The sequence below is a fragment of the Equus caballus genome, chromosome 16, assembly GCF_041296265.1.
Source record: "Equus caballus isolate H_3958 breed thoroughbred chromosome 16, TB-T2T, whole genome shotgun sequence".
Lineage (NCBI taxonomy): Eukaryota > Metazoa > Chordata > Mammalia > Perissodactyla > Equidae > Equus > Equus caballus.
In genome coordinates, this window is record NC_091699.1 from 22,935,721 (window position 1) to 22,957,874 (window position 22,154).

General features: G+C 38.7%; 1 protein-coding gene across 5 annotated transcripts in view; it reads left to right on the forward strand.

The window, feature by feature from the left end:
* Window positions 1-22,154, forward strand: part of SUMF1 (sulfatase modifying factor 1) — an 87,337-nt gene that overhangs the window by 11,371 nt on the left and 53,812 nt on the right. For 2 of the 5 annotated variants that reach the window (XM_001496576.5, XM_005600412.4), the window contains exons 2-3: window positions 1,445-1,618; window positions 5,014-5,088. In XM_001496576.5, the coding sequence (XP_001496626.1) occupies window positions 1,445-1,618; window positions 5,014-5,088 (249 nt within the window). The remainder of the gene's footprint in view (window positions 1-1,444; window positions 1,619-5,013; window positions 5,089-22,154) is intronic. The other 3 variants (XM_023620055.2, XM_070238562.1, XM_023620057.2) reach the window with 2 other exon arrangements.

Below are 22,154 nucleotides of genomic sequence, written 5' to 3' on the forward strand. Positions count from 1 at the left end.
TAGAAGTGACATACAATAAAATTCACCCTTTAAAGCGTACAATTCAGTGGTTTTTAGTATACTCACAAAGTTTCACAACCATCCTCATTAATTCCAGAACATTTCATAACTCCCAAAAGAAATCCCATACCCGTTGGCAGTCATTCCCCATTCTCACCTTCCTTTCTGTCTCTTTGGATTTCCCTATTCTGGGCATTTCATATGAATGCAATCATACAATATGTGGCCTTTTGTGAGTGAATTCTTTCACTTAGCATAATTTTTTCAGGGTTCATCTGTTTTGTAGCATATATTGATACTTCATTCCTTTTTATGGCTGAATAATATTCCATTTTATGGATATACCACATTTTGTCTGTTCATCAGTTGATGGACATTTGGGTTGTTTCTCCTTTTTGGCTATTATGAATAATGCTGCTATGAACATTCCTGTAAAGATTTTTTCGTGGACATAGGTTTTCATTTATCTTGGATATATACCTATAATTGGAATTTCAGAGTCATATGGTAATTCTTTATTTAGCTTTTGGAAGAACTGAGAGACTGTTTTCTAAAGCAACTGCACCATTTCCTAAGCCTACCAGCAATGAATCAGGGTTCTAATTTTCCCACATCCTCATCAACACTTGTTATTGTCCATCTTTTTGGTTATAGCCGTGCTAGTGGGTGTGAAGTAGAATCTCTTTGTAGTTTTGATTTGCATTTCCCTAGTGACTCATGAGGTTGAACATGGGCTTGTGTTTTTAACTAAAAGTTTTGGTGCAACGTTCAGACCCCCTGTTCAGTGCTGGGAATACAGGTGTGAACAAGGCAGCCTCAGTCACTGCTCTCTTGGAGTTTAGAGTTTATATGGGACAGTAGATAGGAACAAAGTAATTGCAGTTTGAACCTTAATAAGGAATTAATTAAGGACAAGGATGTAATAAGGACAAGACATGGTCCTTTAGTAAACTCTTTAGATTTTCTATTTCAGTGAGTTAAGTCTTTTTCCATTATCATTGGAGGCCCAAAATCATTCAGTGGGTTTTTAAAGATAGTATGTATGGCATTTTTGCATTTGTAAAAGATAATTCAAAAGAAATGAGAGCATATTAAAGGAAAAGCACACACAAATGTGTAAAGAAGTAGAATATTCTCCCTGCCTCTGAACTCCAGCCATTAGCAGCCTGGTGACTTTTGCTCCAGACCTGTTTCCATAGCATGTACAAATTTGTATCACGTAGAGTTTTGACTAAAGAAACTGCTTTCCTAAAGAATTTTCACTTCTTTTTGTGACTAGTCATTCACTTCGGAGTATGGAGTGACTTCACTGATTTTACAGTGATTTCTGTGGTGGGGGTTTACTTAACTATTGGGTGCTTCCTGTGTGCTGGCACTCTGCACTTCACACAGGTTCACATTGGCTGTGATGGCATGACTTCCCCTGTTTCCGCTTTTACTGCAGATGGTCCCCATCCCTGCTGGAGTATTTACCATGGGTACAGACGATCCTCAGATAAAGCAGGATGGGGAAGCACCTGCGAGGAGAGTCGCTATTGATGCCTTTTACATGGATGCCTATGAAGTCAGTAATGCTGAATTTGAGAAGTTTGTGAACTCAACTGGCTATTTGACAGAGGTAATGGGGTTAGGATGGGGAGGGAGAACTTGTTCTTTTCTAACGTCAATTAACCGCTTTTTACTCTGTGCTAAGCACTTTATGTATATTTCATCTAATTTAATTCTCATAGCAACCCCCTGAGGCAGATTACTTTTCAGGTAGCAAATTGAGGATTAAGAAAGTGATTTGCCTTGAGTCGCATAGCTAGTTAGTAGTGGAGCTGGGATTCAAGCCTGGCCAGTGTGACCCCAGGGCCTGTACTCTTAACCATTATGCTCTGTTGTGTCAGTGCTTTAATATGCCAGAGAGTACCACTAGCACTCTGGCTTTGAGAAAACAGCATGCAAAGTAAGGCCACTCTTCCAACTCAAAACACTGCAGTTTGGCTGTTCCAGAAGCATTACGTATTTCCTAAGTGACAGACACTGAAGTGCAGCCTTTCATTTTTGTGGTTTTATTCCAGTGCCTCACGACTCATAAGCTTTCCTGTGGCAGTTCCAGGCTTTCTCTTGTGGTCACTGAGTCACAAAGCGTGGTGCTGAGATTGGATGTCTGTTCTCAGTGGCCATAAGAAGAGGGAGGGTTTTTAGTTTGTGAAAGTTTCTGTAAGTGTCTAAAATGTACTTGTTCTCTAGGCTTCCCGTTTTCTCTCGCGGAAGGACTTTACCCTTGCCTTCATTTGTGGAGTTCTTGTTTTTGTTTTCAGACCAAAACCATCTGTTTTTATTCAAAAAATAACTTGAGAGTGAATGCTGAAAGCAAAACAACATTCAAATTTGGTCTTGCATTGTTACGTTTCTTTGGAATTTCCTAAAATATACAAAGTGGTTGTTTTTTTTGTACCTGTTTGTCCCTGTTCTTGAAACTCTCAGATCAAGTTCCTCGATGGTCTGCTTAAGTTAGAAGAAGGCTTCCGAGGGAAGAGCCTCTCTTAGACTAGAGTTCTCCGTGAAGATAAGGTGGAATAAGCGGAATTTAGGGCATCCAGGAACTTGGATGGGGGAAAATTACATACTCATTTTTACTACCCTCTAACTGAAATTTGGCATTTCCTTCAGTTATGAAGCAAACAACAAACCATAGTAGTAGTAGCAATACTTGTGATTTTGTCACCAGTAGAAATTAGAGACATTTTTTGTCACATTATTGTTGTAGATATCTTGAAGTGTTGTTTGCATTAACCCCCACTTTAAAGTGATAACTATGAGACCTGCCACTAGATCTTATTTAATATATTAAGAAAGAGCATATATATATATATATATTATTATAGCAGAAATTTGTTTTATTACTATTTTGATGTAACGCTTGTTCTTTGTAATTGTATTGATTTTGTTTTGTACATTTAAACCTATCATTCTGAGAAGGAGGTCTTTCACCATACTGTTAAAGGGGTCCAGGGCACAAAAAGGGTTAAGAAGCCCTGCTTTGGATAAAATGCTTCATATTTTTATGGCACTTTATGGTTTTTTCCTGTCCCTCCAACCTCATTTTATATCACACTCTACTTGCTTACTGTGTTCTGGCCTGGCTGGTTTTGGTTCTATTCCTTGAAAACTCAACACTCTTTTCTGTCTTGGGGGCTCAGCCCGTATTTTCCCCCTGCTTGGAATTTCCTGCTCCCTTGCCTGTCTTTTTTGCATGGCTGGCTCCTCTCATTCTTGAGTCGTCTCAGCTTATGTCCCTTTCTCAAGGAGGCTTCCTCTGCCTGCTCTATCAAAAGGAGCCTTTTCTTGGTCAAGTAAAGTTGTGATTATTTTCATCTTTTCTTTGACTTGATTTTTGTCTGTACCCTCAAATGTAAGCACTGCAAGGACAGGGACCATGCCTGCCTAGTATTGACCTCGTATCTCCATCATTTAGCCCAAGGCTGGGTACATGGTAGGGGTTTGATACATGTTGTTGAATGAAGGAATGGTTTAAGTACTCAGGAATGGTGGTGCCACAGGGGAATACAGGAAGAAGAGTAGGGTGAAGAAAAGATGATGAGCTGTCTATTCAGGAAAAAGAGTTTGAGGTGCTTGTAAGGCCTGAAATATAGGGATCCAGTAGGCAGGTAATATCATCTAGCAAGGACAGGACTGGCCTGGAGGTAGAGATGTGAGAGTCATTTGAAGTGCTGGTGGTTGTTAAAGTGATGAGATTGAAAGAGGTTGTCCAGCAGTAGGTCAGTGTATCTTAAAGTGTGATCTCATGGACCACCTGTCTTAAGAATCACCAGCTGAGCTGATCATACATGAAGGATCCTTGGCCTCACCCAAGACCTCCAGAACCAGAATCTCTGGGGTTAGGGAGCAGTACTCTACTGTTAGCTGCCTTAACTGCTAACAATCTGGCCAGGTGATCTCAGCTGCACAAAGCCCAAGAGCCCTGGTGTAGAGTAAGAAGAGCAGAGAGCCAGCAGCAGAGTGCTGGGAAGCAGCAGTGTTTCAGGGGCTAGAAGAAGAGCCCGTGTATTTCAGGAGATGAGTAAGAAGAGTCACAAACAGAGCAGGAAAACTAGAAGAGTAGAATCATGAGACCAAGGGACTAGGGTGGCTGTTTGCAGAATGTAGTTGCATGCAACACAGAGAAGCAGATGAGAACTTGAGATAGTAATGTTAAATAAAAATAACTAAAAAGCAGATTTCCATCTGATGCTTGAATTGGCCACTCAATATTTATAGGCACAGTTGACACCTTAGTGGAGCTAGAATGTGTCAGAATATCAGCAAACAATGCCATTTAATTCTTTTAGCTAGATTCCAGGAGCAGAACAAAGGACAAAGTTTGATTATATAATCTGACATGTAAAGAATACTGTTATTTTCCAAAGTCATTTGTAATACTTGGGAAGATGTGTTTCCATCAACAGGAACAATCACATTCTCAAAGGCTAATGTCTTCCAGTCTGCATTCTTATCAGCTAAATGGGCTTAAATGAAAATAATCTCATGTAAGTGACATTAACTTGTCTTAATAGAAAGCCGCATGCTTTTAAGTCATTTCTGAATCCTCTGGGAAGTCATAAGAAAAACTCACGTTCGTTTGAACAAGAAGAATCACTTTAATAGTATGCAGAGCCAGCCCTGATGGCGTAGTAGTTAAAGTTCGGCACATTCCATTTCAGTGACCTGGGTTCAGTTCCTGGGCGCAGAACCACATCACTCATCTGTCAGTAGCCATGCTGTGGCAGTGGCTCACATAGAAGAACTTGAAGGACTTACAGCTAGACTATACAATTATGTACTGGGGCTTAGGGGAAGAAAAAAAGAAAGAGGAAGATTGGCAACAGATGTTAGCTTAGGGCAAATCTTCCCCAGCAAAAGAACCCCAACTTGTTTAAAAAAAAGAATAGTGTGCAAAGAAAATGGCACATGCGAAACACATCACTACAACTTTTTCTGGATTTTTATTTCCTTCCTTCCTTCTAGGCTGAGAAGTTTGGTGACTCCTTTGTCTTTGAAGGCATGTTGAGTGAGCAGGTGAAGAGTGATATCCAACAGGCAGTAAGTAATGTTTAAACAGGCTCTCGTATTTCTCTACTGCTCATTGGAAAGGGCTTGGGTGAAAAATCCAAACTACAAGCGCCACCCTCCTCTTCCCTGCAACACCCAACCATTCTCCCGCTATAGAATTGCCCCTAAAGGCAGGCCCATGGACGAGGACACCTTATCTTGAGGAAAATGGCATGAGTTCAGGATGGTATCTGAAGAAGTGTTGAGTTGGACTTGAGCTGCTGTGTTGTGCACCCCAGTAACACATTGTGTTGCTAAGTAGAGCTCACCTGGGCTCTAGACACTTCTGGATTTCTTTGACTTATAGCCATGTCTAGAATAGTGGGTTAAATGTGGATATTTTTTTACTTCTGTTCTTAAAGTCTTAAACTCATCAGGTGTTGATATGGAGAGAGAACGTCCTATTTGAACATTTATGCATTCACGTGATCAGAGGGGTATTCATGAAAGGGGCTCTTCACTTTGGATGTTGGTAGGGAATTGAGCCAGGGAACTGGTCCTTGCCACCAAGGGGTGTACCTGCTCTCAGAGAGAGGATCCAGGGAATGTGGTTAGGTGTGTTTTTCTCAGAAATCATGGAAACAGTGGACTGGGCCTCCATAAGCATGCATGTGGTGTGTGGAACTTGGGATTTCCGTTGCAGACATTTTAGCAGGTCTGTGTATGTTTGAGTGTGTGTCTGCATACATGTCTCATGAGAAGGCAGAAAATAAAAGAACAAGGGAAGGAATGAGAGTAAGCTGGGAAGTTGAGGGTTCACAAGACAAGGAGGGCAGAGAATGCAGAAGAGGCAGGAGGTGGTGAGAAGGAAAAGAAGCGGGTCAGCCGGCTCCAGGGAGACTGATGAAGATGCAGACGTCGAGGACAGGAGTCCAACCCTGATCTTCCTTTGTTACACAAGTTCGCTTTCAATTCCTGCCTGAACTTCATCTTTATGGATTGGCATGACTGTTCTTCTCTCTCGTGAGCAGCAGTGCCAGAAAAATTAAACTGTCTTGGCTTGTGTTTTTTTTCTTTTCAAATGAATTATAGCAAAATTTGGGTGGGGGAAAGATGAGGTAAAACTAGACTTGTTCTCAAGTCATTTATAGGAGAATCAGGCCACTTTTTTGTGTGTGTTTTAGCTAAATGTTTTAAAAGCATGACTGAGCTCCATATGAATTTCACAGTTTTCTTTCCTCATTACAAGTTTATATTACAAGTCTATTATATAATCTGATGTACCTTTTTTTTTTTTTAAAGGGCTTTGAGGTCAGATTGGCCTAGTTGATGAGCTAGCAACTCAAGATGTGGTGCCTTGTTTTAAGAAACAGAGTTCAGATGAGCGAGGGCTTTGCTCTTATTTTTGTAATGTGCGCTTTCAGATATAGGGCCTCTTGTCACTTGAGACCCTCCGAGCACATTAGGTGTAAAGTCAGAGGCAGACTATTGCTGGGCTCTGAAAGGGCCTGGTAAGTACACAGTGAAGTGTGTGTCCTCGTTACTAGGATGAGAGCAAGCAGCTGTCACTGGATCGTAGTGTTGGTCACTTGCTCAAATGCTCATAATGGAAAAACAAACCTTTTAAGCGTGTTTGGAAAGGATTGGAACGAATAAAGTGAATCTGTTGATGATCTGAGAGAGGTAGGTTTTTGTTTTTTCAATGCCCTCTTAGGTCTGACATACCTTCATCCACCAGACCTGTTTTTAACCCAATGTTTCCAGACGTGTAGGACGTGAGATGGTCCATGTGGTGACTTTGAGTGAAACAGGAGATGAGTTAAGGTGGTACATGGCCAAGCATAAAATAATCCTGAATCACGAAGTGAGAAAGTTGTTCCCTTTTCGGGGAAGTCTCCTTTAGGTGCTAGCATGTCATTAACACTCCATAACACTTGTCAGTCTCCTTTTTAACATAAAAATTGGGCCTCGGAAACGTCCTCAGGCTACAGGAGCTAGCTAGAATTTAATAATATTGTTTACTTTCATGTAATTATTTTAAATGTTTCATATAATTTAAATAAATGTTGTAATTATTTTAAATGTTCTATTTATGACAGGTTACCCTAGTGATATAAATTTTCCTTTTAGAAGAAGTCTTTTTTTGTAAAGTAAAACACAAATACAGAAAATCACACAAAGCAAATTTATAGCTTACTGAGTTATCTTAAGGTGATTGTGCTTGTAACCATCACCTAAGTCAGGAATTAGAACTTGGCTACCTGCCTTGGAGCCCCATCCATGTGCCACATCCTATCACCACCGCCACTGTCCCTAAAGTAGCCACTATCTTGCTTTTTAAAGTGGACATTGCCCTGAATTTCTTTCTACTGTTATCACCAGGTGTGCACCCCAAGACTACTGTAGTTTATCTTGCCCATTTAAAGGAAAGTTGTGTCTTTTAAGACCCTTTTAATCTACAGGTTTCCCTTTCATTTCCCCTTCCCCACCCACACTGCCCCCCTCCCCCTACCTTTTTTCCCTAACGGTTTATCTCTGGAAGAATCCTGAGCTGGGGTTTAACCTGTAGACATTCCCACAGTCTGAGTTTTGCTGCTGGCCCTCTCAGTGCTGCTCAGCTCTTCTCTCTGTCTTCTGCGTTTCTTGCAGAGGTAGCTGGATCCACAGGCCTGATCAGACTCATGTTTGAACCCTACGGCAAGACCTTAGCTAGTGGTGCGTTCTTTCACCAGGAGGCACCGAATGTCTGCTTCTCCCTTTTTTTGTGATGTTCCCTGCTGTTAATGCTTAGTGCCGAGAACCATTAATTCATTGGGAGTTGTAAGATGGTGATAATCTAATAGGTTTTTTCTTTCATTAATTGAGGTACTTTTATAAAGAGATCATTCCCTCCGTCTGCTATTTTCTTAACCATTGGTACAGTTCATACAGGAAAGATAGAGTAAATGCTTGATTCTTTACTAGCTTTTAGGAAAATGGGTTGGCTCCCTACTACTCTCCCTAAGGGACCAATTAGATTTTTTTTGTAAAACATTTAAAGATAATTTTAGATTCGCATGCAATTGTAAGAAATAACAGAGAGAGATCCTGTGTGCCGTTCTCCTGGTTTCCTCCAATTCTTGTACAACCATAGTACAGTTTCACAACCAGGAAGTTGACAACTGATACAATCCACTATCTTTGTCTGATTTCACCAGTTTTATGTATTCATGTGTGCATGTGCATGTATTTAGTTCTATGCAGTTTTATCACAAATATACATTTGAGTAATCACCAGATTTTTAAAAAATATCCTCATGAGCTTATGGATTTAAAAATATTTTATGGGTTTATTCACTTAGGATCATACCCTTTGAAGGTCAAATTTTCCTATTTTTAGGTATTGAGTGCCTCTTCGAGTTCTTGTGAGTCCTATTTTCCCTCTCTTTTTTAAACAGCTTTATTGAGATATAATTTATAACTCATAAAATTCACCAGTTTAAGTGTACAATTCATTCAGGTTTTTTGTATATTTATATTGTTGTGCAATCATCACCACAATCTAACTTTAGAACATACTAGCCCAAAAAGAAACCATGTACCCATTTGCAGTTGCTCCCCATTCCCACCCCTAACCTTAGGCAGCTGTGCTGAGTCCTTTTGAAGTGACCCTGGTAGTCTTTCATAGCTTCTTTGCTTTCCTTAATGGCAGGGTCTAACCCTCCACCCCCACTTCCCAGCCTGGAATCAGCCATTTTTCTAAGAAGCGCTGGTAACTTTTAGTAGAAAATAGTCTTTCAAGGACTGTAACCAGGTTCTAGGTGTGCTTATTGCCTTAGGTTGGTTCATTGTTTGTAGGCCTCTGTGGTGGACAGAGCTAAGATAAAATGCTCTAGGAGTTCACGCCGGTGTTTCTAGTTCAGGATTTGTAAATTAGCCTGTTTTGTATTATAGTCAGCCCTCCCTGTCATGGATCCAAAGGCCTAGGATGGTTGCATCTGTACTGAACATATACAGACTTTTTTTCTTGTTGTTATTCCCGAAACAATACAGTATGACAACTATTTACATAGCATTTAGATTGTATTAGGTATGATAAGTACTCTAGAGATGATTGAAAGTATATGGGAAGATGTGGGTAGGATATGCAAATACTGTGTTGTTTTATATAAGGGACTTGAACATCTGTGGATTTTGGTATCCATAGGGGTCCTGGAACCAATCCTCACGGATATCGAGGGATGACTATACACGTGTCTCCTTTTTCTACAACCAGGAATCCTGGTTCTCGAGGGCATAGGGGATGATAGAATAGCCTACAATTACTCATTTATTTTATCCCAGGTTACATATAGAGTAGGCTCAAAATAACAAGACTAACGCTACCATCACCAATGTAATTACTGAGAACAGGTAGGGGGAAAAACACCTTTTACATATGCTTTCCCATTTTTCTCCAGTTTAAAAGTTGTTGTACTATTTCTGTATTATTGGAGCATGTGTCCATTGTGTGGAGTACTCAGTTTTACCAGTAACTGCATGTTTAATGCTTTCTGTATTCAATATCTCTCTAGTGATTTGGATTAGAGACTCTCTACTCGATTCTTCAGGAACTGGTCATGGGTACAATATTCCCCAAGTTTTTGAGTGTTGCTAACAGTTTGTCAGTGCCCTTTGTACTTTAAAGTCAATTTTGCTGGATGTGAAATCTTTGGTTCACATTTTTTTTTCATGAGTATCTTGTACACGTTGTTTTGTTTTCTTTTGGAATAAAGCATTGCTGTTGAAATTTTCTTTCCCTTGAAAGTTACCTCCTGTTAGTGCCTGGATACCCAAAGGTGTTTTTTTTCTTTTTTCTTTTGTATCCAGTGATTTTACTAGAATATATGTTTGTGTTGGTCATTATGGGTCAATACTGTCAGGTATAGGGTATGTCCTTTCAATATGTAGTTTCACAACTTTTTTTTTCCAATTTCAGGAAAATTTTCTTATAGTTTTTGCTATTTTTTCTGTGCCCTTACTTTTGTTTTCTCCTTCAGGAACTTTTAATATATCTATTTGTAGGATCCTTTTTATCCATTTTCACTGTTTATCACTTTATTTTGAATCATTGCCATCTCTTTTTGTATTTTACAATTTTCTTCCTTTTCATCTTCTGTGTCTCTTGAGTAATCTTGTGTTGGTTCTAAAATGACTTTTTATTTTCAGTTGTTCCTTGACTTCTCTACCTCATCTGGGTTTGCAGATTCTGATTTATTTTGTTCTCTTATGTATCATTTTCTAAATGCTGTTTACTTCATTTTGAAATAGTATGCTGCGGGGTTTTTTTGAGCATGTCTTTCTGACTGCATTTGTTGTCTGTAGGTACGTTGTTCTGTTTCTCTTTTTCCTTAAAGTAACTTTGGATGGAATTTGACCTTGAGTCTCTTCTGGTGCTCACTTTTGTGTGAATTAAGTTTTTCTGAACCTTTAGAAGGAGGCGTGGTTTAGGGTAACTTTTGTAACTTCATAGTTTTACTCACATAGTGTTCACAAATATGGCCTACTGTTTCCTCACATTTCCTATTCTCTTGCCCTTCACCACTTCTCTCTCTTTTTCTCTCTTGTCCCTCGTTTTCCAGAGTTGATTTTGTTCCCTGAGGATTCTCCCTGGAGAGGGACTCTATTCTGGAAGAGAACCCTGGCAGGTCAGTTTCAAGAGATGGAGGGGCAAGACTCCTCCAGGGCTTTCAGTCTCTCTCACTCTAGGCCCCTTACGCTCACTTGTTACTGGAGTGGGCATAATTCCTTCAAGTTTTAGCTGCTTTCTCACATTGTCCTTCCCTGCTTTCCAATGCAATCTATTGGCTAGTTTCAGATTTTCCTTTTCACAGGTCTGATGCTCTGTTGCTTTCTTCTTCTGCCCAGCCACAGATACCATGCAGGTTGTATGGCTGTTAGCATTTTTCCCTCACTTGCTTGTATTCTGGTTTTGGTGAGGATACCTGTCACATAGATTGGTTGTGCACATTTTTCTTGGGTTTTGATGTTCCTATCCAGTTGTCCTCTCTGGTTTTATGCATAGGTTTGGAGAGATTAAAAAATTATGCTGATTCTGTTGTCATCTTAGCAAGTTTTATATATATATATAAAGTTTTCAGACAAAACATTGAGCTAGCTTTAGGGTTTGCATGTAAAAATATCTGAAACTGCCTGAATTTAATGGTTTAAAACAGAGCACATATGCATGCTGAAATTTACTTAGGCGTAAATTATTATTTTTATTTGGATGCTCAATTTGAAGTGAGGGTCTTAAAAGCTATAGGTATTAAGTCCTAGAAAGGATTAAGTCTAGTTTTTGTTATTGCGTTGTTTTTTTATTTGGGGGTATTTTACTCTAGATAACCTACAATTGTTGAAAAAGATAGTATTTAAAATATTTAATATCTAAAAAATTATGTTTTGTTTTTGTAATTTTGTTATTAGTGTGTCTCATAAATCTTTGACACAAGGAATGGCCATGGAGTGGGGAGAAAACAGCAGGTCTTGGTGGGAGCCTGAGAAACAATGATTCTCTCGTCATTTGTAGTTTGGCACTTTCTAAATTGTTAACAGTTTAAGGAAACAAATTCTTGAATAGGTGTCCTTGATAAAGGAGGAGGGTAGGCTATTTTGAGAAGCTCTTTTCAACTGAAAGCCAATTTCAGTGAGGAATCAGAATTACCATGGCATCGTCGTCTTCTTTTTTTAAAGTAAAAATTTCCAGACAGTCATATCCAGCCCAAGTAATGCTGGGTGCTTTGTTATTTGGATGATGCTGGGCCAGGATGAAAGGCAAGGAATAAGGCAGCCTGACCCTCTCTTATATAATCACACTGGATAAAGACTAAGCTAGAAATGGAGCCATTAGCAAGGATGTGGTTCAGTTCCCTAAATGTGCATGGGTTATAATGAGAAATGCCTTGAGGCCCAGCAAGATTCTGAGGTCACATCCCAGAAATAATTCTTAGGAAAGCTTTAGTAAGTGAACTACAGCATCAGCCAAGCCAGAAAGTATTCAGAAAGGCAATTCCGGTACCTAGGAAAAGTAAATGAAAATAACTCAAAACATGTGCCTGATGGATAAATTGCTTGGCATCATTTTGGATGTTAGAAGTTTTACTTTTCTAGAAGCTTAACCAAGATTTTCCTGAACAACCTCCATTCGGCTTCTTTTATACGACCACCAGGACTTTTCTTTCCCGAACTGATTTTGGGACTTATTTATTCAGAAAATCCTTAAGGAAAATATCACAGCCTTTGAATCAGAGAGACCTGGTTTTGAATCTAAGCTCTGCTGTTCACCAGCTGGTTTTGGGAAAAGTCACTTAACTTCTCGGCTACTCTTTTTGACTTCTTAAGTTTGATACTTAGTTTAAAGCATTTAAATCTTCTTTTTAAATGGAAGCATTTTAGTCTACAGATTTCTTTCTAAGTGATCCTTTTAGTTCAATAAGTTTTGTAGTGTATTTGTAATTGTTTATGGCTAAATATTTTCTAATGTCCACTATAATTTCTTCTTTAACCTGTACATTGTTTGTAAGTTTTATTTTTCAACTTGCAGTTATTTTATCATCATTTTGGGTACTGATTTGAACTTGATTGCACTGTAGTCAGATAATGTGATCTGTCTGATATTAGTCCTTGAAATTGGTTGAGTGTATCTTTATCGCCTACTGGGGTTTGGCTTTCATAAATGCACCAAGTATATTTGAAAAGAACACGCCTTTTTTATTAGTTGGGTGCAATAGTTTATTAGTTGTTGATTGTGTTGTTCAAATTTTCTACATCCTTACTGATTTTTTTTCCTATGCTTGATCTTAGTAATTACTCACAAAGATGTTTAAATCTCCATTTAAGATGGTAGATTTGATCATTTCTCTTAGCGATTCTGTCCATTTTTGCTTTATATATTTCAAAGCTGTGCTATTGAGCTTAGAAGTATAAGTGCATACGTTTAGAAGTCTATCTTCCTCTTGAATTGAACTTTTTATCATTATATAGGGATTCTCTTTTTCTCTAATGATTTTTATCTTAAAGTCGATTTTGTCTGATACCTACATAGGTGCATCAGCTTTGTTTTGGTTACTATTTGTGTAATATATACTTTTTAATCTTTTCATTTTCAATTTTTCTGTGTCTTTATGTTTTTAGATATATCTCTATAAATAGGATATAGCTGCGTTTTTAAAAAGTCCATTCTAACACTCTTTGTCTTTCAGTCAAAAGTTTAGTTCATTTATATTTATTATGATTAGTGATATATTTGGATTTATTTCTACCATTTTATTCTTTACTTTCTCTTTATCCCATTTTCTCCTCTTCTTTTTTCTTCAATTCCTTGACTCTTTTTTCTATTCTTTTCCTCATTCCAACTTTGCCTGTCTTCTTAGAAGTAATATACTTTATATCTCTTCATTGAATAGTTAAACTATGTACTTTAATACTCATATTTAAAATTTAGTCCATTAACTTTGCTGTATAATACTAGGACCTTGCTCTAATCATCTCCATTCAACTTGTATACTATGTAGCCAGAAGTCCACTATTTCATTCTAATTTGTTTTCTTCTTCCACTAATTAGATATTATTAACAAATTTCTATGTAATCAATATTTGTTTACCCCATAATTACTAATATCTGTGCCCTCCATTCCTTTCTGCATCTCAGAGCGAATTTCTCTTTGGCTTAAAGGACATCCTTTGATAGTAAATGTTTTTCTAATTAATTATTTGGAAATATCTTTAATTTTGCTTAATTATTGAAAGATATTTTTACTAAGTAAAAATTTTAGGTTAGCAGTTATTTTCTCTGAGTACACTGAAGGGATGATTTCGCTGTCTTCTGGATTGTATTGTTGCATTGAGAAGTAGGCATCAATCTATTGCTGTTGCTTTTAGGTGATCTGGCTTTGGCTGCTTTTAAGAATATCTTCTGCCTTTTTTATTCTATGGTTTCACTTTGATATGTCTAGGTGTTGATTTCTTTCATTTATCCTGCTTGAGTTTCATTGGGTTTCCTGGACCTGAGGACTGGTATTTTTAAAACAACTCTGGGCTATTCTTAACCATTATCTTTTTGAACTGTGCCCTTTTCCCGTTCTCGCTTATCTCCCTCTGGGGTTCCAGTTAGGTGTTGGTTAGACTTTGTCACTCTCTCTTCCATGTCTCTTCACCTCATTTCTGAATATATGTATTCCATATATATATATATTTATACTCTATATATCTTATACTATATATATTTTATACTATATATATTTAATGTTTGTTTATAGTATATATTCTCTCTCTCTCCACCATTTTTAATTTCTGTTGGCTTTTGGCTCTATCTTTGGTAGTATTTTTTAGCCATTGCTCTAAGGCTTACAATATGCATACCTAACTTCTCACGATCTACTGTAGAGTCAACATTTTAACACTTCAAGTAAGTATAGATGCCTTATAACCATATAGGTTCCTTTACCCTTTATGTGATAGTTGTCATATACACTACATCTACAGACATTGAAAAAACCCAAGACAATGTTAGAATTTTTGCTTGCAATACTTAGACATACTTTCTTTTAATTTATAGAAGAAAAATAATGTATTTACCCAAACCATTTCTGTTGTTTTTCCTACATTCCTGAAACATCCTTCATTCCGTGTTTCCCTCTGGTATCATTTCCCTTCAGCCTAAAAGACTTCCTTTAGCATTTCTTTTAGAGCAAGCCTTATGTTAGTGAATTCATTAGTTTTTCTTTATCTGAGAATATACTGCCACATTTTGTTTAGCCATTCATCTGTCAATGGACATTTGGGTTGTTTCCAGCTATTTAACAGCTAATAGCTGTTTTGGCTATTGTGAATAATGTTGCCATGAACTTTGGTGGACAACTATCCGACTGAGTCCCTGCTTTTAATTCTTTGAGGTGTGCACATGACATATATTTTGAGCTGTTGTTTGGGTTCATGCCTTCTTGATTGTCTGTCGTCCATCACTGGGGTCTGTTCTTTGACTTCTTCTAGTGATGGAAATGAGTCTAGCTCCCTCTGTTTGAAGATTTGCTTTCTGGTCTGTTTGTGTAGCCAACAGTCAGAGATGTCCTACTGTCTGCTAGATACTATGCTACTCCTGAGAATACAGGGGTGAAAGATACCCTTCCTGCTCTTTAGCTGCTTAAAGTCTAGGGGAATGCAGTAACATGGACTCTGAACCAAAATTAGATTTTTTCCAGATTTATGAATTTCTATATCAAATATGTTAGAGAAATAAAAATGAAAACACATATATCATCTGTTTAAAAATTATCAAGAAGAATACGAGTATATGAAATCCATATCATCCTGGAGTGTCCAGGTAGTATGAAATAACAAATTGAGAAAAGTGTTAGAAAGGACATCAGCAGGTGCTGTGGTAACAAGTACGGTGAGAAGTTGGGGGAGAGCATGGAAAGCTGAATTTGTTAGGTTGATCAGAGAAGCCCTGTGTGAGGAAGCGGCATTATGGAATCCTTGCAGACAAGGAAGAACTCCTCTTGGGATCAGTTAGGGCAAAGCATCTGGTGGTGGGCCTGCTATGTCTCTGTGCTCTGACTACCCACCTGCAGCTTTGTATGGTCAAGTCTCAGCTAAACTTACTCTGGGAAGTCCATTTAAAATTCCCTTCTGTTGTCCCACATTCTAGATGTAGATTCTTCCATTTATTTGTTCTTGTGCCTTCCTTTCATGTCATTTATCTCACTTATAATTATTTGTGTAGGTATTTGTTGAATGCCTTTCCCTTTAATGGATATGTTCTATAATGGAGAGTGGGAATGCACCTGTGTTACCACCACCATATCCTCATCATAGTAACTGTCACTTAATAAGCACTTAATAAACATTTGTCAAAAAATGGAAGAATGCCATCTGGGTATCATCTGTTGGAACATTTAGTATTTGAAAGAGCTCAGACCTGGTATGACCCGTCTCATGTTGGAAAGTTAGCTTTTTCTTGGCAAGAGAACACTGGCCTGGTCAGCAGGGTTGAGGTGGGTTCACAGTCACTGCTTTATTTGGAAAGAGGGGTCCAGGGCTGGCTGATTGGATAAGATAAGAAGGGAACATGGTCACACAACCATATTTTGTGTCTGTGTTTGAAAAGAGTAGTTGTCCTCCTGACTTAGGAGTCACTGTGTGGTTTAGGCTCAGGAAGCAAAGCATGATAACCCTGGAAGGTGAGAGCCCAACATAATAGGACAACAGGGAACAATCTTTTTTCCTAACCTGTGCCAAAATAAGGCACCTGATCAGAATGAGTGTGAGTGAGGCATCCTGGGTCGCAGAGGCTCAGATTTGAAATATCTGTTTAAGGTGTTCTTAAGTTTCTTTTCAAGTCATGAATCTTTTGAGGTCTGACTTGGATTAAGAAATAAAAACAATTCTGACATCCCTTTTCTCCCAAATGTTGGTGTTTGCGCTGTAAACCTTCATGGTGAGACAAAGATAGACTATCGTATAGGGAGTCATGGCCAGGCACTATCCAGTTTTAAGAAAAAACCATGCAAAAATGAGAATTTAGGATGGATGAAACTTTCAGAATCATCTGGCAAAAATCCTTCCTCTTATAGTTGAGGCAACCATGGCCTGGGAGGGGAAATGACTTGCCTCACTTCTAAGTAATGTTAAGGGTGGCACCTTTTAGTACTGAGAACCGGCCTAGAACCTTTCCCACTGTAGACCCCTGTGGAAAACCCATAAGTCAGGGTCTGATTCTCTCTCTCTACAAAAGAACGTCCCACTAAAGACTATAGTTAACATTGATGTTTATCCAGAAGAGGGTCACCCAAGGTCGGGAGGGGTTTGGATACCACGGAAATCTCAGGAACAGGTGAATTTATTCATTAAACAAATGTTTATCCCGTATGTGCTGTTTGCCAAGCAGTGTAAGCGCTGTGGATACAACAGGGAACCAGATATAAGTCCTCACTCTCATGGAGGTTATAACTACTAAGAATCAGATTCTAAACAAGTGAATTTTTAAGTGACTGTGCCAGTGACTTGTGAATAAAAGAAGAAATAGTAATGTGATAGAACGTGATTGGAGTGTAGAGTGGTTGGACTGTTGGCTCTTTTATTTGTGGGGTCCGAGCTGAAACCTAAATGATGAGTAGGAGCCTGTATGACCAGTAATGAGGGAGTGATAAACAAGGGGAATTGTGATATGGGGTTAGGTTGGACAAGTAGACAGCAAGTGAATTACATAGGGCTTCCTAGACCTCAGAGAAGTTTGAGTTTCTTCTTCAGTTAGAAGCCACTGAATCTAATTAACATTTTAAAGAGACGACTCTGGCTTCTGTGTGGGTTTTGTCACAGTCCAGGTGAGACATGATTGGTCTGTGGAGCAGGGTGGTAGAAGTAGAGATGCTGAAAGTGTTCTGGTGTTTGGAAGTACATCTGAGAGCGTCGGGGGAAAGGAGAGAGGAACCAAGTAGTGTTCTGGTGTTTGGAAGTACATCTGAGAGCGTCGGGGGAAAGGAGAGAGGAACCAAGTATGACTCCTAGGTTTTGGCCTGAGCAGCTAGCGAGGTGGTGATTCCCTTAACTTGAGATGGTAGAGCCTGGGGAAGGTTGAATAAATTACCGAACCTTGAAAAGTCTAAGAGGTGAATGAATTAGGATTATTCTACAAAAGTCTGAAAGATGATCCAAAGAGAATTTGATTTATTCCATGTGATCCTTGGGAGATCTCTAGGAGGCATTTCAGTTTAGCTACTGATTAGGAACTCTCTTTTGGTTAGAATGATCTGAACAGGAGAGACTGCCTGCAAGGAAGAGATGTCTGCTACCCAAATTGTTCAAGCTGAGATGGCGGGGGCAGGGTGGGGCATCTGTTGGTAGAGTGTGTGTGATTTATTGTCTAAATTGTTGAGGGAAATGTCCAAATCAAGAGTGAAATGGTATGCTCTTAATTATGCTGGGATAGCACGTGTAAATCTAGACTACCCAGGTCAAGTGGGGACCAATGTTTATCCTTCCTTACATGTTCATCCTAGGGACTCTGTAGAGAAGATGCCTTCGAGTATAGGTTGAAGCAAGGTGACCTCTTGGCATCCTTCCAGTTCCAAGTTCTGAAGATCTTTGGTATATTTTATTTAACAAAAAATATTGATGCTCAACTTTTCTGGATTAAGCGAAGTACACTTATGATACAGGTAGATTAACTGAAGTATACCTATAGTACAGGCAGCTTCCCATGTGGAATGCCCTACTCATCCCTGTGCTACCTCAGTCGCTCCTCTTCACCTCCTCTGGGAAGCATTTGCAGAGTAGCGCCCCCTGACTTTGGGTGGGTGCCCCTCCTTGGGCTCCCATAGCTCAGTGAGCTCCTGTTGGCCACAGTACTTACTGCAGACTTGAAATCATCTGCTCATTTGTCTGTCTTCACCCCTAGATTGTGTGCTTTGCTTCTCTACCCCCCAGGCTTAGCACAGGGCTGGCAAGGGCAGATGCTCATCAAATGTTTCTTGAATGAATGAATGGCATCATGAATTGGTTCTGTAGATTTCTAGTAATGTACTAACCTCTACATATACGTACCTATCTATTGAGTGCTTATTATGCTAAATCCGCACAATACGTAAGTTCTATTAGGTAAGTTCTCTTAGTATACTAATTTTACTGATTGAAGACACCAAAGCTCAGAGAAGCTTGATAGCTTGCCCAGTGTTACATAGCTAGGATGTAGTAGGAGAGTCAGGGTTGGAACCCACTAATCTTTTGGCAACCACTCGGCTGAAGTATGTGCTACATCCCCTTACTCAAAACTTAACCACACATTACATTAGCAGTTAAAGATTTTGAAAAGTTCTGCAATAAAAAAACTAGTTTAACTTGATTAACCCAGTGCTTTCCTGACTACTTTGACCTCAGAACCTTTTTTCCCCCCTGTACCTACTAACATCTTATGGAAGACTGTTAGGAAACAGCAGTTGGGAAATGCTTGGACAGAAGAAAAGAGTTATGAATTGAAAATCTGCAGCTGTGGGTTCTTTTCCTGGCTCTGCCACTACCTGCCATTCAAGGCTTATTTTTCCATTTGTAAAATGAGGGAGTTCAAATAGATGGCCTCTGAGATCCTTCCCGTCTTTAAAATTCTGTGGCACTGTAAGCATGCCTGTGTTAAGCATGCAGCCATGCTGGGAAAACATCGAATACCTAAGGTTAGAGCGGGCTTTCCACCCTCCTGCCAAGCCTGTGTTTGCTTTACCAGCTTTCATGGAACTTTGCAAGATTCACAGTATTGTTAAAAAATATGCAAATGTCTCCTGCACAGTGTGCTGTCATCAGGAGGAGAATCAGCAGTCACTGTCCTGCCTCACCATTCTGCCACTGACACAGTGTCCAGCCACAGGGTGAAGTGTGTGGACCAGGCCGGTGACCTGAGGAAGTGAGCCCTGGGGAGTGTTCAGAATTTGTTCTTACTCCTGCAGCCCTGGGCTGAGATTGGCTGGTCCAGTGCCAGCCTTTGGTTTAAGTGGGTGGCAGTTGAGCCATGGTGCTATGTGACCCTCTGCAGAGCGTGTCTCTAACCACAGGCAGGAAGTAGATCATCTCTGACTGTGAGCCTGGGCTGCCTTTGCAGCAGGAGTCCCTGTCCCTTTATTGTGATGTTCTATGAGGTGATGCCAATCCTCTTTTTCCTCTTTTACAAATAATAGGTGGGATTATTCATATTGTGATTTACCTCCAGAACAGCCTGCATGAGAGAATTTCCTGTTTTTAGGATGCCTTTTCTATGTTCTGTCTTCTGTTTGACCTTTTTTCTCAGAAGCTTCAGAGCTTGTAAGGTATGAAAAAGAAAAGTATAGAGTTGATCAAATGGCCTTCAGACTTTCTGTGATTTCCCTGTTTTATACATTGAAAAAGATCTCTAAGTAAGCCAGTAGTAATTTAAGGAGCCTAACTGGAGCCTCTGTGTAAAGAGTTGTAATAAATACCTTGTTCTGGGAGCCGAGATTTTTATATACTCAGCCCTTTGGCCAGAGGGAAACTGGCCATACCGTCTATTAATTTTGTTGATTTTTAAAAATCCATTGTGGATTTTTTAAAAGTGGTGATTTAAAAATGATGATTTTTAGCAAGAGCTGTACAGACATGCTGTTAGGTATAGTGATGCCACTTCTGGAAATTTAGCAGAAGCAAAAACTGTACATGAAGTGTTTGAAGATGTTCACCGTCGTGTTATCTATAATAGCAAAAAGAGCAACAAAGTTGAACATAACCTGAGTGGTTCGATGTTAGGAGATTAGTAAATTGCGGTACGTCAACATGACAGAATATTGTGTAGCCACTAGATGCGTTTGTTGTGAAGTCCAGATATAACACAGGGAAGTATGTAATAAAATCAATGAAAACAATCAATATACAATTTGGAAAAAATATGTAAAAATGTGTATGCTTATTGATGAAATTAAAATGAATATAAAAATAAAGTTTGCATTAGAATGGTGAATGTAAATAATTTTTTTTTTTTAAAGATTTTATTTTTTCCTTTTTCTCCCCAAAGCCCCCCAGTACATAGTTGTATATTCTTTGTTGTGGGTCCTTCTAGTTGTGGCATGTGGGACGCTGCCTCAGCGTGGTTTGATGAGCAGTGCCATGTCCGCGCCCAGGATTCGAACCAACGAAACACTGGGCCGCCTGCAGCGGAGCGCGCGAACTTAACCACTCGGCCACGGGGCCAGCCCCCGAATGTAAATAATTTTTAATTAAATATTTCATTTATTTAATATTGCTTACTTTTGTTTTTTCAATGTAAAGTTAAGTCTCAGTTCAGTTAAAATAAAAAAACTTAGAAAATCTGAATTAAAAAAATAACATATTCACTGTAGATAATTTATGGCACAAAAAAAGAACATTAAATATCACCCATAATCTCACCACCCCAAAATAACCATTGTGGTCATTTCGATATAAGTACTACTAATCTTTTCTTGGGGGGGGGGTGTGTATCTATATGTAGAATATATTTGAGGAGACTTGTACAGACATACGTGTAACTGGCTTTTCTCACTTTCTATGGAGGGTGAACATTTCTCCAAGTAATTACAATTTTTCCTGCATATAATTTTTAATGACTATGTTGTATTCCTTCATATGGATATACTGTAAGAGACTCAACCAGTCTCCTCGCTAGGTATGCATGTGATGTAGCCTTTTACTGGGTGTTGTCAAATTGCTTTCAAGATAGGTTTTATCAATTTACACAGTCACCTCTTTGCCTAAAGAAGTACAGAGTTATTTGTAAACAATAAAAATCCTTTTCTCTTGTTTCTATTAATTTTTCGGAAAGCCCCAAATCAAGTTTCTCCATATTTATATAGGTCTCAACTGAGAATGAGTAAACCAGATCACTTTTAAGGGTTCTTTGAGCCCAGAAACTTCTTGGGCCATTTTTGCCCATTGTCTATAATGAATGACTAGGCATAAGGTCTCCCCTCCTCTCATAAGGACATGTAGTGAATGTTTAGAGTGTACCGATTGATGCATTGGGAATATAGTGGATTCCAACATGAGGAATTTCACCCAGAACTGAAGCAAAAAGTATTGAAAAATTTCTGATTTGCCTTAAATTTCATAAATATTTGTACTCTATTTGAAAAAGCATGCATTTTTCTCTCACACACATTCTATTAAGTAGTCAAGGTACCTGATGCAGGATTTAATTTGAAATAAGCTGTCAGACTTGCCTACCTATCTATTTTAATGATAAATTTGTTTTTACTCTATATTCAAGCCTAGTTTTCTGCTTTCCACATTTATATTGGGTGCTGAAGAAAGATTTTTACTGTCTGTGTGCTTTCTATTCCATTTAATTCCTTTAGTTGCTAGATTCTCCTCCAGTTTTATGTATACTTCATGAATTTGAACAGATGTGCAATTTCTCATTGTTCACTGGTGCCAGTTGAAAAATTCTCCCAGGGCTGTTTTTATAGGGGTAACTGTCATGTTTATACTATGTTTCAAGAAACGTCCATCTTTTTAATTTGCTTGTCTAAAAGCATTTAATTTTTAAGAGAACATTTGTAAAGTTGTGAAGTTGACGTCTTTACACTTGAATATGCGTAATTACACAGTGCTCTTTTTCCTTTGCT